This window comes from Herpailurus yagouaroundi, unplaced genomic scaffold (genome assembly GCF_014898765.1).
Source record: "Herpailurus yagouaroundi ecotype Mexico unplaced genomic scaffold, PumYag 141, whole genome shotgun sequence".
Taxonomy (NCBI): Eukaryota; Metazoa; Chordata; class Mammalia; order Carnivora; family Felidae; genus Herpailurus; species Herpailurus yagouaroundi.
This window is the reverse complement of record NW_024412396.1, coordinates 2940391-2955743: the sequence shown is the minus strand read 5'-3', so window position 1 is coordinate 2955743 and position 15353 is coordinate 2940391. Positions and strand designations below refer to the sequence as shown.

General features: G+C 53.7%; 2 protein-coding genes and 1 long non-coding RNA gene across 3 annotated transcripts in view; 2 read left to right on the top strand and 1 right to left on the bottom strand.

Moving 5' to 3' along the window:
- Positions 1–2027, top strand: part of LOC121031370 (myosin-7-like) — a 23249-nt gene extending 21222 nt beyond the window's left edge. Inside the window, exons 31-33 of the mRNA XM_040476473.1 lie at positions 775–1038; positions 1162–1296; positions 1891–2027. Of these exons, the coding sequence (XP_040332407.1) occupies positions 775–1038; positions 1162–1296; positions 1891–1908 (417 nt within the window). The 3' untranslated portion in view covers positions 1909–2027. The remainder of the gene's footprint in view (positions 1–774; positions 1039–1161; positions 1297–1890) is intronic.
- A 5148-nt stretch (positions 2028–7175) lies between these two features.
- The window catches only part of MYH6 (myosin heavy chain 6), a 26053-nt gene continuing 17875 nt past the window's right edge, over positions 7176–15353 (top strand). Inside the window, exons 1-12 of the mRNA XM_040476689.1 lie at positions 7176–7391; positions 8770–8913; positions 9155–9311; positions 9397–9424; positions 9705–9816; positions 10087–10179; positions 11051–11114; positions 11336–11434; positions 11921–12024; positions 12112–12250; positions 13996–14264; positions 14529–14699. Of these exons, the coding sequence (XP_040332623.1) occupies positions 7191–7391; positions 8770–8913; positions 9155–9311; positions 9397–9424; positions 9705–9816; positions 10087–10179; positions 11051–11114; positions 11336–11434; positions 11921–12024; positions 12112–12250; positions 13996–14264; positions 14529–14699 (1581 nt within the window). The 5' untranslated portion in view covers positions 7176–7190. The remainder of the gene's footprint in view (positions 7392–8769; positions 8914–9154; positions 9312–9396; positions 9425–9704; positions 9817–10086; positions 10180–11050; positions 11115–11335; positions 11435–11920; positions 12025–12111; positions 12251–13995; positions 14265–14528; positions 14700–15353) is intronic.
- On the bottom strand, positions 7280–11409 carry LOC121031523 (uncharacterized). Its single transcript, XR_005790740.1, has 6 exons — positions 11309–11409; positions 10838–10911; positions 9569–9727; positions 9363–9478; positions 7569–7690; positions 7280–7371 (listed from the first exon to the last, which is right to left on the bottom strand). It is a non-coding gene; the product is annotated as an uncharacterized LOC121031523 (long non-coding RNA).

The window sequence follows — 15353 nt, the reverse complement described above, 5'->3', positions numbered from 1 at the left end:
GCTGCTCTGCGGCTGGACCCTCTGCACCGTGACCTGAAGCCAGGGACACACCACCACGAGGGATGAAGTGCTCTCTCGTAGCCTCCTCCAGGACAAGGAGTGGGAATGCAGCCCTTGGCTGCCCCATTTCCACCCTGCCTAGCTGTCTTCTACCCGAACTGTCCCCCGGCTAGAGTTCAGCCTCTGAGCCCCCTGGCCTAGGAGCTCTACCTCCAACCTTCACCCTCCACCTGTCCCCTGGGGACAACACTGAAAGCTCCAGACAGAGCTCACCCAATGCAGATTACCAGAAAGCAAATATGTTGCCAAATTCTGGTTGGGTGCCATGACCACCAAAATACACCAAAAATACACCAAAGTCATTCAACAAACCTCAGAATTTTTTGTTTACCTATAGAGATATAGACTTTACCTTTCCATTATGTTTTCTAGAATCAGACTCCTAATTAGATTTTGTTTTTGCTCTAATCCAAAAAGTTACCATCTCTCTATACACACGTCATGCTGGGTTCTAGAGCAGGAGAGTTTTTCTCCACGGGGCCCCAGGACCCCTAAGGGCCTGCTCCTCAGAACAGTGCACACACATGAGCTTGTGCACAATTTCAGGAGTCCCAGCAGCTCCCTAGACGCTCTCCTGGCACAAACCATTAAAAAATTATAATTTTTATGGTGAAAAAATTATTTTAAAAATAATTTAATTAATTTAATTTAATTTATTTAATATTTTAATTTAATTAGTTACTTTTTAAATTTAATTATTAAATTAAATAATTTTTTACCATAAAAATTATAAGGAGAGTGCAAGTGTTTGTTGGGGATCAGAATGTAGAATCGGGTGAGGATGCTACATTCAGGGTAACGACCACGGCGGGGGAGGGGTGTGCTGCCTCCAATGAGTGTGCCCTCGTCACTCCTAACCCTGCCCCCCCCCCGGACCCCCAGACGGAGGAGGACAGGAAGAACCTCCTGAGGCTACAGGACCTGGTGGACAAGTTGCAGCTGAAGGTCAAGGCCTACAAGCGCCAGGCTGAGGAGGCGGTGAGTAGCTCTGCTAGGGGCCTGAGGGAGGAACATTGCTGAGCCAGTCCTCCAGGCTGGAAGGCTGAAAGAATCTCTGGCCTCCCCTCACCTCATCCTCCCCCCCTTCAAACCCCCCTGCAGGAGGAACAGGCCAACACCAACCTGTCCAAGTTCCGCAAGGTGCAGCACGAGCTGGATGAGGCAGAGGAGCGGGCGGACATCGCCGAGTCCCAGGTCAACAAGCTGCGGGCCAAGAGCCGCGACATCGGCACCAAGGTGGGTCCCTCCTCTGGGCCCCACTAGTCACCGCATGTCAGCACACCTGCCAACATCAGCGTCCCCCAGACAGAGCCCCCTCACATCATGGATGCTTCCTTTTCATTCATTCCCCACAACTGAACCATGAAGCCACAGAGGGTGAGGTAATGCCATCCTCTGTGATTTCTAAGATTCTTCCAACTCCAACTTTCAATGATTTTGTGAATCCCAGCCCTAAGGTGGTCAGCAACCCTAGTAGGTGCCAATTTGTATATACCCACTGTGTCTATGTCTCAATTCAACTGCTGGCCTCCTCTTGTTTTCCACCTAGTTTAGGCCTACAGCCTTATAACTCAGTCCTAAAATGGACATCCCAGAGGACCCTTTTGTCCTTGCCCAGGCTTATTCCCTCTGGCCTCTCAGAGCACTGCCCTCCAGCACTCACTCCTCCACACCAGCCCTTAGGACACATCCCTCACATGGGGGCCTCCCTCAGGCCCACAGCAGTCCTCCACTCCATCAGGTGCCCCGTCTCCCCTTTGTTTTCTGTGCCCATCCCTGCCCAACCCCCACCTCCCCATAGCTAATTTGGACTTTGTTTCCTTTCACAAGGGCTTGAATGAGGAATAGCTTTGCCACATCTTCTTGATCTGCCCAGTCCCGAGGGTGCTGATGAAGCCCCCAGTTCCAGAGTCTATATAGCAGCCCCTTTGGATGAAGCAGAATAAAGCTATTTTCTTTGAAGCCAATATCTTGCCTTCAGACTCTTCTTCAAAGCCTTCCAGCCATGGGGACATGAACGGGGTCAGGGGGATGGGGGTGGGAATCCAGGAGAGGAGGGGCGGCTTTATACACAGCCCAAGGAGGCCTTCCTGGAAAACTGTGAGTCTCTGAGCATCCTTGGTGCAGGACTGACCCAGACGCCTCCTTCTCAGCAGGTGACACCTCTCCTCCCAGTCCTCTCCCTGGCCCAGAGACCCTCAGGGTTAAGGGAAATTTAGGAAAACCTTTAAGTCTTGCCTAGAGCAGGCAGAGCCCATCAGCTATGGACTTATATCCCAGCTGATTGACACTACCCCCCACCACCCCTAACAGCACCAGGCCTGAGCCTCCAGGAGGAGGTTTAGTGTGTAGGGGTACCCTCTGATGTGTGGGGTAGTGACTTCTAAGTCCCAGTCTACAGCAGGTCTCTGAGAGGGCACACGGACTCATGGCTGTAGCCCATCATCCTTACAGATGCAGCCACCTCTGTCTCTAAGCAACCTAAGGCCAGGGTGCCTTCCTCATCACAGTCAGAACTGTACCCTGGGCCCACCCTCCTCTCCTACTCTCCTCCTCTTATCTTCCTCCCATCCCCCTCTCTCCACAGCACTTCTTTCTTCTCCTTCACTTCTTCTTGCTGTATCTTCCTTTCCCAAGATCCTCTTCACCTTGCTTGCTGGAAGATGGAGGATCTTTGGCCCATTTATGGCCAGCCATATGGAGGGGAGGCAGACAGATAAGGGACTGTGGAGAGGAGAGTCTCAAGTGAGCAGGACTCTGGGGAGGGGAGTGTGGGCGGCCAGAGGGCTCGGGAGTGGAGAAAGGAGCAAGTCTCTCCCCAACTAAACAAGCCTGGCCCCCTGGAGTCACTGCCACACCTGGGCTGCTTAGAGAAGGCCTGGGCCTATGGGTCACAGCATCTTGCAAGGAATGGGGCAGTCAGCCACCCACTGGGAACCCCAGAAGGCCTGGCTAGCCCTGGACTGAATCTCCTGCACCTTACCACACAACCATCCCAGCCAGGCTCCTGGTCACCCCTACTCTGAGCAGCCAGAAAGAAGGCCTACCCCAGGAAGAATCAGAGAATAGGAGGACAGGGAAGCAGGGAGAAAGGGGATAGGGAAGGAAAAAGGAAAGAACTGAGGAGGGTGACAGACATCAGAGAGAGTGGGGAGACCCAAGAAATCGAGGGGGCAGAGGACCAGGGGAACCAACAAAGAAAAAATACAAGTAGTGAGGAGGCCTTCACGGGTTCCCACCCTTCTCCTTGAGGCCCCCTCCATTCACCTGCCCTAGGACCACCTGGGAACAATGAGGAGATTGGTAGAGAAAAGGGAGATGCAGGGATACCCTGAGGACATAAGCTCCCAGAGCAGAGAAGAGAGGCTGGAGACATAGTGGAGACCACATGGCAGACAGCAGCAGAGCCTGGCAGCCAGCAGTAGGAGGAGAGAGAGGAGGAGGGGGCTGATGGGTGGGAGAGCAGAAGGGCAGGGTGGGCCTTGAAGACAGATGCTGCAAGAGCTGAGGGAGGTGACACTGAGCAAGGGAAGAAATCCCGGTCACCTTCAGATGTGAGGTAAATCAGCAAGGCCAGGAATAGTGACATTAGAGAGGGGTGGACAAAGACCTCGGAGTGAGACGTGGAAGCAGAGAAGAGACAGGCAGAGGGTGAGCGGAGGTCGAGCTGAGAGAAAGCAGAGACTCTTGGAAATGCAGGCCTGGCAGACTCCAAGTTGGGCAGAAACCTGGCGCCAGGGAGAATCGGAGGCCAGGTCCAACTTTGAGACAGGGAACCAGGCAGAGGGAAAGGGAGGTCAGACAGAGACAGACGGAGATCCAAGGAGCCAGGCACAGGGAGGTGACCCGGTGTCCCTCACCTGTGGCAGGAGCCTCCATCGCATGCCCTTGTGCTCCAGGACTTCCAGCACAATGAAGAGCTCTGTAGGAGGCAGATGAGGGAGGATGGAGCACAGGGATGGATGTGAGAGCCTGGAGCTAGGTGGGGACCTATCAGGAAGGAAGAGGAGGGCAAATGGACCAGACAGGGGGGCAGAGCCCTGGAATCAACTTAACCTCTTCCCTCTTCCTCCTTCCATTGGAGACAGTGGGCGCTGTCAGCCTACCCTTCACCCATCCTCTACTGAGTGTGGCCTGCTCAGGACACAGGGTTCCCTGAGGACAAAGCCTAGTCTTTGTCAGCTGGACCTGACCCAGCCTGACCTGGTGTTCTTAGTCCCTTATCACATCCCCAGGGCAGTGGGAACCAGGCAGTGACGCATTGGGCTAACCCCCCAGCTTGCACACTGGGGCCTCAAGTGACCTAGAGCTGGGAACAGGTGGCCTGCGTCCCTTGGGGGTAACATTTTGGTGTATGTACCTGCAGGAGATGTGGATGTGGAGTTGACTTAGGTCACTCCCAAGGACACTAGGTATAGGGTATAAGTCCTATGGAGATGGGTGTGTATCCCTGAGTCTAATAATGGGGGCAGTGGAGGGTCCTAGGGAGTTGTGGATCTCGCAGGAGAAACCAAATATTCAATGGACACCTCTCCTACCCGGAGAAACTGACCCTTGTCTGTCCTACCCACCTCCACACTCTAGAGCTATATTGAGAGGTGACAGTGGATGGGGTGGGAGGGGGGAGCTGGGAGAGTGTTCCTGCGTGTGAGGGTGTGGGGGAAAGCCAGAGCAGGGGAGTCTGGCTTTGTTTCCTGAACACAATGTCCACTTAATCATAACAGGCACGGCCTGCTGAAGACCTGACACCTACTGCCTCTGAGAGGGGGCATCACTGGAGGACAGGGTGGGGGCCCTTGAGGGCCTGGGATTTGGGATGCCCACAAAGAAGGGCATTGTGAGTGTGAGCCCCGGGACAGTTGGGAGGCGACACCAGAATTCTCCCTGGGGAGAGGAGGACAGACTACAGAGCCCCCTCCCGGCCCCCCACCACCGCCACCCCCACCCCCTGGAATGTAGAGCCTGGGGCCCAGCTGGTGTAAATCCCTGGGCCTGCCAGGCGCCCCAGCCAGCCTCAGCAGCACCTGCACCCTCTGGCAGCCCAGAAAGGCGGAAGGGAGCAGCCCCCCACCCCCACCCCTCCTCCCTCAGGCGCTGGGATTAATGCCTCCTGTCTCTCCCCACCCCCTCCCTGCCCCACACCAGGACCAGAGGGTGGCAGTGGAGGGTAAAACTTCTGCGTGTGAATGTGGGTGTGCAAATGTGTGTGTTGGTGTGCACAACAGCAAGTAGGAAAACCTGCGATCATAAGCATGTAAAATGTGAAAAATCTGCATGTGTGTGGCTTAGAATGCACATGGGTGTGTGGTGGTCAAGTGAATGTGTGAGGGTACTGGACTGTAGATCTGAGTGCAAATCTGCTATGGTGGCGTGGGAAAATTCCTTCTTCTTTGAGAGGATAGCTGGTGGCCACCATATCAGAAGCATCAGGGGAGGGGCTGGGCAGCTTCAGATGTGTCCCCAAAGCAGTTCAGCCTCAAGTCTCCAGGAGGACACCTGCCTGGAGACTTGAGGAACAGAAGGAAACCAGGTACTGCATTTGTGCAGAGAAAGAGCAGCACAGACGTTTGTTTCCTGATAAAAGGAAACTGAGTCGTGGAGCTGGGCAGCAGATTCCTTTTCTTGGGCATCATGGCTCCAGCTCCCAGCCCCTGGCACTGTGGGACTGTAGGTCAGAGAGGGTGGGGAGATGCTCCTAGCCCGGGGCTGTGTGAGGACAGGCCAGGGTGGAAATGGGTAGGAGGGAGGGGAGCCCATGTCTGGGGGGCAGGGGACAAGCATCTGGCCTGCAGGAGAAGGTGACTCTTGCCCAGTGTGCTCAACTCACTCTTCAGGTTAAAAATAACCAAGGTAAGGGCCTGGCGGGCAGGGGCGGTTGTGTGAGAAAGTCCTGTCTTCCTGCTATCTGCCCATCAGTTCTTTGGAGGGAAGGAATGTGCCCAAGGACTAAAAAAAGGCCCTGGAGCCAGAGGGGCTAGGGCGACAGACCTTTCATGGGCAAATCTAGAGGCCCTGCTGTCCTCCTGTCACCTCCAGAGCCAAGGGATCAAGAGAGGAGGAGCTGGAAGGCGAGAGAGGTGGGAGGGAGGGTCCCTCCGGAAGGACTCCAAATTTAGGCAAGGGGTGGGGGCAGCGGGATATAAAGGAGATGGCTCCCGAGGACAGACAGACCTACTCCTCTGAACCAGGTAAGAGGCTCTTTGGGGGCCTTCGTGGTCAACCCTCAGATATCCCCCCCGCCTTGAGGGACTCTGCCTCCTCAGGGAGTGGGGTGCAGGTTGGTCAGAGGCCCAAGGGTTCTGCTAGAACTGCCTCACTCCAACCCCTGGGAGTTCCCACGGACTGAGGGGAGGTTCCAAGGGAAAAGCCCAAAACCTCTTTTCCCCTCTGACCTGCATTTCTTTCCCTGCTTCTGTTATCTACTTTCCATATTCTCCATGTCTTCATCCTGATCCCTCCTTGGATGGCTTTTATTTTGTCCTTCCTCTTTGTCAATACTTGTCACTATGGTCCTTCTTTGTCTGTCCCCTTTGTCGTTTCTTCCTGTCTGTGTGTTCTCATCTCCTTATCTCTCTTTGTTTCCAAGTCTGATTCATCCTCCACCCCTGGCACTTTCACTAACACTGTGTCCTTTCTTTTCTGCCTCGCTGCCTCTTCTATCTCCCTAACTCCCCACTTCGGTCTGTCCTGCTCTTTGGCTCTTTGGGTCGAGCCTCCTGGCTCACTTCCTCCTGTTGACCTGCCTCCATTATTTTTCACTCTCTTTGTCTGGTCTTCCCTCTGCCTGGCTGTGCCTCTGTGGCTCCACACATGGTTCAGAGTCTTCAGGATTCTCTGTGAAGAGATAACTAGGTGAGAGCCTCCCAATTATCTCTTGGGAGCCATGTTGCTGGACCAGGGCCCCCGTCCTTTCTCCAAGCAGCTCAGCACATCCCCTTAGCAAACTCCTTAGAGATTCTCCTCCAGCATCATGTCACAGGGCAAGGGACCCAGGCGAGGATCCTCTCAGCGGTGGGGGAGAGCAATAGGACCCAGGTGATAAGGAAGTGTGGCAGGGAGTGAGGGTGTGGAGGGCAGTGCCACTCACTGAGGCTTGGGTCTTCTGGTCTCAGGCACAAAGGAGCGCCAAAATGACTGATGCCCAGATGGCTGATTTTGGGGCAGCAGCCCAGTACCTCCGCAAATCAGAGAAGGAGCGTCTGGAGGCCCAGACCCGGCCCTTCGATATCCGCACTGAGTGCTTTGTGCCCGACGACAAGGAGGAGTTTGTGAAGGCCAAGATCCTGTCCCGGGAAGGGGGCAAGGTCACTGCTGAGACAGAAAATGGCAAGGTGTGTGGAGCAGAGCACCAGGGAAAGGGAGAGAAGGTTTGGTGGGGGGGGTGTATAAAGAGCGGGGCCACTTGCAATGGGAGCTGAGCGGCTCTGTAGGAGACCCAAAGCCAGCAAGGGTGTAGGACACGCCCCCCCCCCCCCAGAGGAGCCCAACATTTGAGTGAGAACTCTGACCTTTCTCAGATGGACCTGAGCAGATGTAACAGGGCACCATCCCAGGGATGCACATCCTTTGCCAGAGAGGATGCTGGGGCGGGGATGGGGGGACCTCCACTGGTTTTGGCCTCAGAGGGGTCCTGTAGATAAAGAAGACACAGACACAGCATCAAGTAAAGCTCCCTCTTGAATGTGTATCCCTCCCCTCTGTGCCTCAGTTTCCTCCATGGACCAACTCCCCCAAACCACAACCTCACCCAAACCAAGAGCAAAGTTATAGGCCCAGAGGAACACAAAAAGTGGGAACTCTTTTTTTTTTAATGTGTGTACGGTGTGCTCTTGGTTTTGGGAGTAGATTCCCGTGGTTCATCAAAAAAGCAGGAACTCTTGAGCTGAACGCTCAGTCCCAGAGCTGGGGACTAGCACTCAGATGTCCACAGTCCCTGCTTCCTCAGGCCAGCCATGAGAATCGCCACTGGTCACTAGCAGCAGCTCAGAACCATTTGCCTTGAGACATGGTGACTGAATGTTGTGTCCCAACAAGGTGTGCTATGACAGCCCACAGCCTGCTGGGAGCTTTGACTCTGATCCCAGCCTTGCCACTGGCTATCCACCCTGCCAGTAAACCATTTAATTATTCTATTCACAGCTTCCTCCACTGTAAAAAAAAAAAAAAAAAGAAAGAAAGAAAACAATGCTAGAATGCCTACCTGTGGGATCTAATGACATTAGGGCCTGCAAACTGGTGCCAATCAAACCACACTGATAGTGACCAATGCAGAGCAAGGAGGTGTAGGAAAGGTGGGTGAGATGTTTTCCAGCAGGGCAAGGTTGACCCTGAGCAACTGACACCCTCAAGCACTGCCCCCAGGAGTCAGGTAAGGTGTGTGCACAGACAGGAGAGCTGCCAGCCCCGCCAAGTTTGCCCCTAGACGGTTGAAGCATGGATGGAAAAGTGCTGCTCAAGGGCACAAGCTCTGGGGTCCTGGCAAGACACAGGGACTCTAGGACAGTACCTAGGATGGGAGGGAGAGTGAGCAGTAAGTTATGTGGGGAAAGAGTTGTGGGGGAGCTATGGGCACTGGTCAGAGAAGAGCTGGGAGATCGAGGCCAGGTTGTGCCGTGTCCTGGGAGGAGGTAAGTGGGTGAGGCTGTCGAGTACACAATAGCAAGGGTTCTGGTAGGAGTGTGGTCATTCCTGCCCATGCACCTTCCCCAGACGGTGACCGTGAAGGAGGACCAGGTATTGCAGCAGAACCCACCCAAGTTTGACAAGATCGAGGACATGGCCATGCTGACCTTCCTGCACGAGCCCGCTGTACTCTTCAATCTCAAGGAGCGCTATGCAGCCTGGATGATCTACGTGAGTATACATGACAGGATGCCAGCCTTGGATAGAGGCCAAAGGAGGCCAGGGCAACTTTCTCAAGGATAGGGGTCAGAACTCGCCCATGGGGCCAAGCTCCCCTTTGCCCCCTTCCTACCCCTGGTAGCTGCAGGAAGAGAGGAGCCAGCTGGGATAAGCAAGAGACTCCCCTGCCTGTCACCATCTGCCCCAGGCTTACCACTTTAGCCCCTCATGTCTGCCCTCTCTCCTATTCCAGACCTACTCTGGCCTCTTCTGTGTCACCGTCAATCCCTACAAGTGGCTGCCTGTGTACAATGCGGAGGTGGTGGCTGCCTACCGGGGCAAGAAGAGGAGTGAGGCACCACCCCACATCTTCTCCATCTCTGACAATGCCTACCAGTACATGCTGACAGGTGAGTCTAGCAGCCCTGACCTGTGCCCCCTCAGCCCAGTACCCCATGGACCTGACTCTGTTGCCTCTCTTCTTTCCTCTTCCAGATAGGGAGAACCAGTCCATCCTCATCACGTGAGCAAATGCCATCTACCCACACAGGGACTTGGGGAGGATCCAGGCTGATTCCTGGGGGTACAGAGGGGAGGAAGGTTTCAAGGCTGTGACTGTCAGGAGTGTGGGGAGCTGGGTTTTCAGAGGGGTGCCGGAGTGACCTACAATGATATGCAAACTCTGCAAGACCCCAGTGGAGGAGGTTAGATGACCGGGATTCTGAGGGAGGAGGGTGCAGTGCTGAACTCTGAATGGAGCACAGAGGGGATCTTGGGTTCTGATGGGTCCCTGTTGCCTCCAGTGGAGAATCCGGTGCAGGGAAGACTGTGAACACAAAACGTGTCATCCAGTACTTTGCCAGCATTGCGGCCATAGGTGACCGTGGCAAGAAGGACAATGCCAATGCCAACAAGGTATGGAGTGGGCCACAGGCTCAGCAGAGGGGGCTTGTGGGCAGGCTGACCCAGGGGACCCCCAGCCTTGCCCTGGGGAACAGTGGGGACAGCACCACTAAGCCCAATGCTCAAGACCTTCCTGGCAGGAGACACACACTCTGATGTCCAAATATGGCCCTTTGGAGCCACAGGCCCACCTCCATTTCCCGGGACCAGAGCAGCCTCCTGCCCTCTCCACTGCTGGAGGTGGACAGAAGATAAACTGTCGAGGTTTTGCTGCTTTTGCAGGGCACCCTGGAAGACCAGATCATCCAGGCCAACCCCGCCCTGGAGGCCTTTGGCAACGCCAAGACGGTTCGGAATGACAACTCCTCCCGCTTCGTGAGTGCCCTTGATGACTGCCAACTGGCCTCATCTGGCCTTGACAAGAAGAGGGGGGCACTGTTTTCCTAACAGTCACTACACCCAATTGATCATCCTGTGTTTGGCTTTTGGTTACCAGCAAGTGTGTGTGTGTGTGTGTGTGTGCGCGCGCGCGCGCACACACACACACACATCCCAAACCCTCCCCACTCAGTCTGCCTCCCTGAGCTCTGAGAACTCAAGAAAAGAGACCCAGAGTCACCATGGCTGTTTCATAGCCAAGTAATGGAGCTGATTTTTGTCACATTCTAGATTTTCCTAATGACTGTTTACAAAGCTCTTCCACATGGGAAGGGGGAAGAGAGCATAGGTGCTGGAGCTGATTTCCAAATTTTCCACCTACCCAGAAAGTCTCCATGCTTAAGTCCCAGCTCCCTTATCTAAACTCCCTACCTCTAAACAGAGGTAGTGGGGCACCTGGGTGGCTCAGTCAGTTGAGTGTACGACTTTGGCTCAGATCATGATCTCCAGGTTCATGATTTTGAGCCCCACATTGGACTCTCTGCTGTGAGCACAGAGCCCACTTGGGATCCTCTGTTCCCCCTCTTTTGCCCCTCCCCCATCTCTCTCAAAAATAAATATTTTTTAAAAAAGAAACAAAGGTAGTAATATTTACCTTCATTCCCATGTTGTTGTTTCTGCTCAGAGATATTTGGTAATAGGGGAATAGGCATCCTTTTCTCTGTTTTCCTGATAGTAAATTGGGACACCAAATAAGTCATTAACATTTCCAGAACTATTCAGGGCTTTTTGGGTTGTGTTGAGGTCCAAGATCTCCATTCTGTCCCTTCTGGTCAGTTCCCTCACTGTTTGTCCCATCCGCCCCCAGGGGAAATTCATCAGGATCCACTTTGGAGCCACTGGAAAGTTGGCTTCTGCAGACATAGAGACCTGTGAGTATGACAGGGAGCCCTGCCCACCTCTCTGTGTCCTCTATCTCTGCCTTCTTTCCCAGCTAGCTGGGCGACCCTATCTTAACATTCCCTCTGCATCTCCTTGCCTCTTCCCCTGCTTTTTCCATTTTGTTATAAGAGCCTTTCTTCCCTAATCTCCATCATTTTTTTGGATTGACTCTCTCTGTTCTTACCTGCCTTCCCCCCATCTCGCACTTCAGATCTCCTGGAGAAGTCTCGGGTGATCTTCCAGCTGAAGGCTGAGAGAAACTACCACATCTTCTACCAGATCCTGTCCAACAAGAAGCCAGAGATGCTGGGTGAGGCCATGTGATGCCTCAATGCCCACACTGCCCTCCCCTACAGGGCGGGTACCCTCCTTCTCCTCACTTGCTCCTGCTCACCTCCCTCCTTTGGTCTGCTCAGTGGCTTTCTCTTCCTCCCCCATCTCAGACCTGCCTGAGTCTCCTCTTGCTTCCTTTCCTATGTCATATTTTTTTTGTCATATTTCTTTGTCATATTTCTTCTCCTCCTCCTGGTCGGTTTCTTCCTTCTCCTCTTTGTGCCTGCCCTACTCCCAGGTATCATTCTCCCACTGTCCTCCCTCCCTGGGTCTCCTGTCTACCTTTTCATGTCTTTTTGATTCTCTGCATGGTCCTTGCTGACTCTCCTCCTCTCTCCCTGCTCCCGGTCCTCTCCTCTATTATCCCTGCCCCACCCCCACGGTGTCCCTCTCCCAACCCCTCTCTGTCTGTCTCTATCCTCTTCCATCCCCTTGTCCCCTGCCCTGCTCCTTGCCTGGACAGATATGCTGCTGGTCACCAACAACCCCTACGACTACGCCTTCGTGTCTCAGGGAGAGGTGTCCGTGGCCTCCATCGATGACTCCGAGGAGCTCGTGGCCACGGATGTGAGTAAGGAGGCAGCGTGAAAGCTCCTGAGGGCTCCTGTACCACCCAATCCAACCACCCTCTTTGCCTCTCTTGCTCTTTCCCAGAGTGCCTTTGATGTGTTGGGCTTCACTCCTGAGGAGAAAGCCGGTGTCTACAAGCTTACAGGTGCCATCATGCACTATGGCAACATGAAGTTCAAGCAGAAGCAGCGGGAGGAGCAGGCCGAGCCAGATGGCACTGAAGGTGGGGCAGGGAAGGCAGGTGCTGTAAAGGCCTGAGGTGCTGGGTGTTCACTTGTCATGAGGAGATAGTCCACTGGGAGCAGGGTCTCCCAAGCTGCATCCAAAAGTGGTATCTTTCAAAAATTCTTCAAGAGCTGACAACCTAATTTATTAAGACTATTAGGACCATAAAATAGAGAAAATTAGAGGAAACCAGAAGTACGAGAAGTACATGGTTAGAGGGCAGCACTTTTTCCCAGAAGGAGGCTCTGCCCTCACCCTCACCCCATCCACCCCTACCAACAGGCTTTCTCCTTGTTAGAGCCTAGCCAGAGGCCACCCACTCTCCCCAGACAGGCCTGCTCCCTAGGGACCTGAGGCTTGTAGGGTAGATGGATGGGGTGAGAGCCAGGGAGGGGCGGGGACACGGGGGAGGTGGGCAGACAGGGAGGTCCCCCACAATCTTGCCAACTCTTCAATCCCAACTATGAGTTGGGGATGCTTCCTCCTGGGCCCAAGACTCACCCAAGCTCAGGAAAGCGGACTCTGAGCTCTGTGCATCCTGATCATTAATGCGGTATGTATGCAAAGGGTCCCCAATCCTTGGGTGAGCCCTGTTCGGACTCTGTGCCATGTCCTGTTTGGGAGGCAAAGGCCAGGGGTCAAAATACAGCTTGACATCGACATGTCACACATTTCACTGGACCTCAGTTTCCTCCTTAGTGAAATGGAACAACAGTCCCTCCTAGCTCACTCCGGGACTATGGTAACATTTCATGGAGAAGGAGATATGAGGTGTATAGGGCTAGACAAATGCCTAAGAACGTTCCTCTTAGCCTATCTTCAAGGACCACTTATCTGTGTCTATCCATATCAAAATGTCAAGCCTGGGTTTCATGACAGCATGTTACAAGCTACCATAAAATTCTTGAAATTAAATCAAATAAATTTCCTCTAAACAGAGATTGTATGTTGGGGGGGGGGGGGGATGTAACACGTTGTTAGAAACCTTGATTTCCCAGCTGGTCAAGTTGGTCAACACATGGATTGGGGCACCTGGGTGGCTCAGTTGGTTAGGCATCTGACTTTGGCTCAGATCATCATCTCACGGTTTGTGAGTTTGAGTCTTGCATGGGGTGAGCTCAGCTCAAGGTACTTCATGTTCCATGCTGACAGTGCAGAGCTTTCGTGGGATTCTCTCTCTCCTCCTTCCCCTCTCTCTGCCCCTCTCAGGATTCTCTCTCTCTCCCTCTCTCTCTGCCTATCGCTCACTCACACCCCCTCTCAAAAATACATACATACATACATACATACATATTAAAAACAAAACAAAACAAAAACAAAAACAAACCCAAAAAACCCCACATGGATTAAGAGTAGAATGGGCCCAATCCTGGGCCAGATCCTGGGAGGGAAGAAAGGAGGCAGGGAGCAGCACATGTCTCTTCTGTCAACCACAGTGTCTGCCCTGGAGACATGAAGGGACAGTGAGGGCAAGGATGAGCTCACAGCTGTGCTGGTGAAGGGCCTTGCCCAGGGACGCCCAGTAGATGCAAAGACAGAGGCAAGAGGAATTGCTGGGTGGTGGGAAGTTCTGGACAGATGGAGAGGCCTGGGCTGGGTGCCCCTGGCAAGACTTGTGCCCTTCCAGGCCTGGATTTGCAATTCTTTAGTGACAGGGGTCAGACTCAATGCTTCAGAAAAGCTCTGGGGCAGGCAAAGGAGGTCTGTGGAAAGTGCTTGCTTAGTTATTTCCTTCCCCACCAGATGCCGACAAGTCTGCCTACCTCATGGGGCTGAACTCAGCTGACCTGCTCAAGGGGCTGTGCCACCCTCGGGTGAAAGTGGGCAATGAGTACGTCACCAAGGGGCAGAGCGTCCAGCAGGTGTACTATTCCATTGGGGCGCTGGCCAAGGCAGTGTATGAGAAGATGTTCAACTGGATGGTGACACGGATCAATGCCACCCTGGAGACCAAGCAGCCACGCCAATACTTCATAGGGGTCCTGGACATCGCCGGCTTCGAGATCTTCGATGTGAGTTGGGGGAGCCTGGGTGTGGGGGGAACAGTAACTCACTCATTCGCACCTGTGACCATCATGGCCAGGAGTGGGAAAGGCGGTGGGGCTCAGCGGTGATAAACACATCATCCTGTCTTCCAGTGGGGGCTCCCTCTCCCTGGCCTGACAGAGGAGGGGTCTGGCCACACTCCTAACTGGGCTGGGGCACAGGCCTGGGCTGACCCCACTGTCCTCTCAGACCCTTGCCTGCCTGACCTGCTCCACCCCTGCCCCCCGCAGTTCAACAGCTTTGAGCAGCTGTGCATCAACTTCACCAACGAGAAGCTGCAGCAGTTCTTCAACCACCACATGTTCGTGCTGGAGCAGGAGGAGTACAAGAAGGAAGGCATCGAGTGGGAGTTCATCGACTTTGGCATGGACCTGCAGGCCTGCATCGACCTCATCGAGAAGGTGCTGCCTCCATCTTGCCACCTGTGTGTGTCACCTTCCCCTGTCATCCCAGACAGAGTGGCAGTACTGTCCCTTCTACAACCAGGATACTGGAGTCCCCAGAATCCCAAGCCTCTCTCAGACCCAGCTTCTACCCACTGTAAAGTCATGGGCATACAGAGGATGAGCCCTTTTCTTCTCTCCCCAGGACCTAAGAACTTGTCCTGCACAGTGGTCACATCCCAGAGTCCTAAGAAAGAGATTTAGTGAGGAGAGGACTCTTGGTCCCTCTGACTTCCACGAGAAGCATCATTCATGGAAAGATCCTAGGCTGAAACTGGAGACATTTGGTTTTCCCTCCTCTTCCTGATAGCAGAGAATAAGCCTGTTTCAGCCCCTCTTGTCTATAGACTCAGAAGAGACAAGGATGTGAGGTGTGAGGCTCCCAGTGCTGGCTTGTTCTCAGTGTGCCTTTGCACTTTGTTGATACAGACCAGAGCTTGGAATAACTACCCTCACCCAGCCAGCCATTGCCCTTCAGAAAATGCGAGCTTACCAGAAGCTTTGGGTGGTTATCCAGGGTGCTGCTCTTCCAGAAGCCTCAGAATTGCCTGAAATTATATGGGAAAGAGAGAGAGAGAGAGAGAGAGAGAGAGAGAGAGAGAGAGAGAGAGA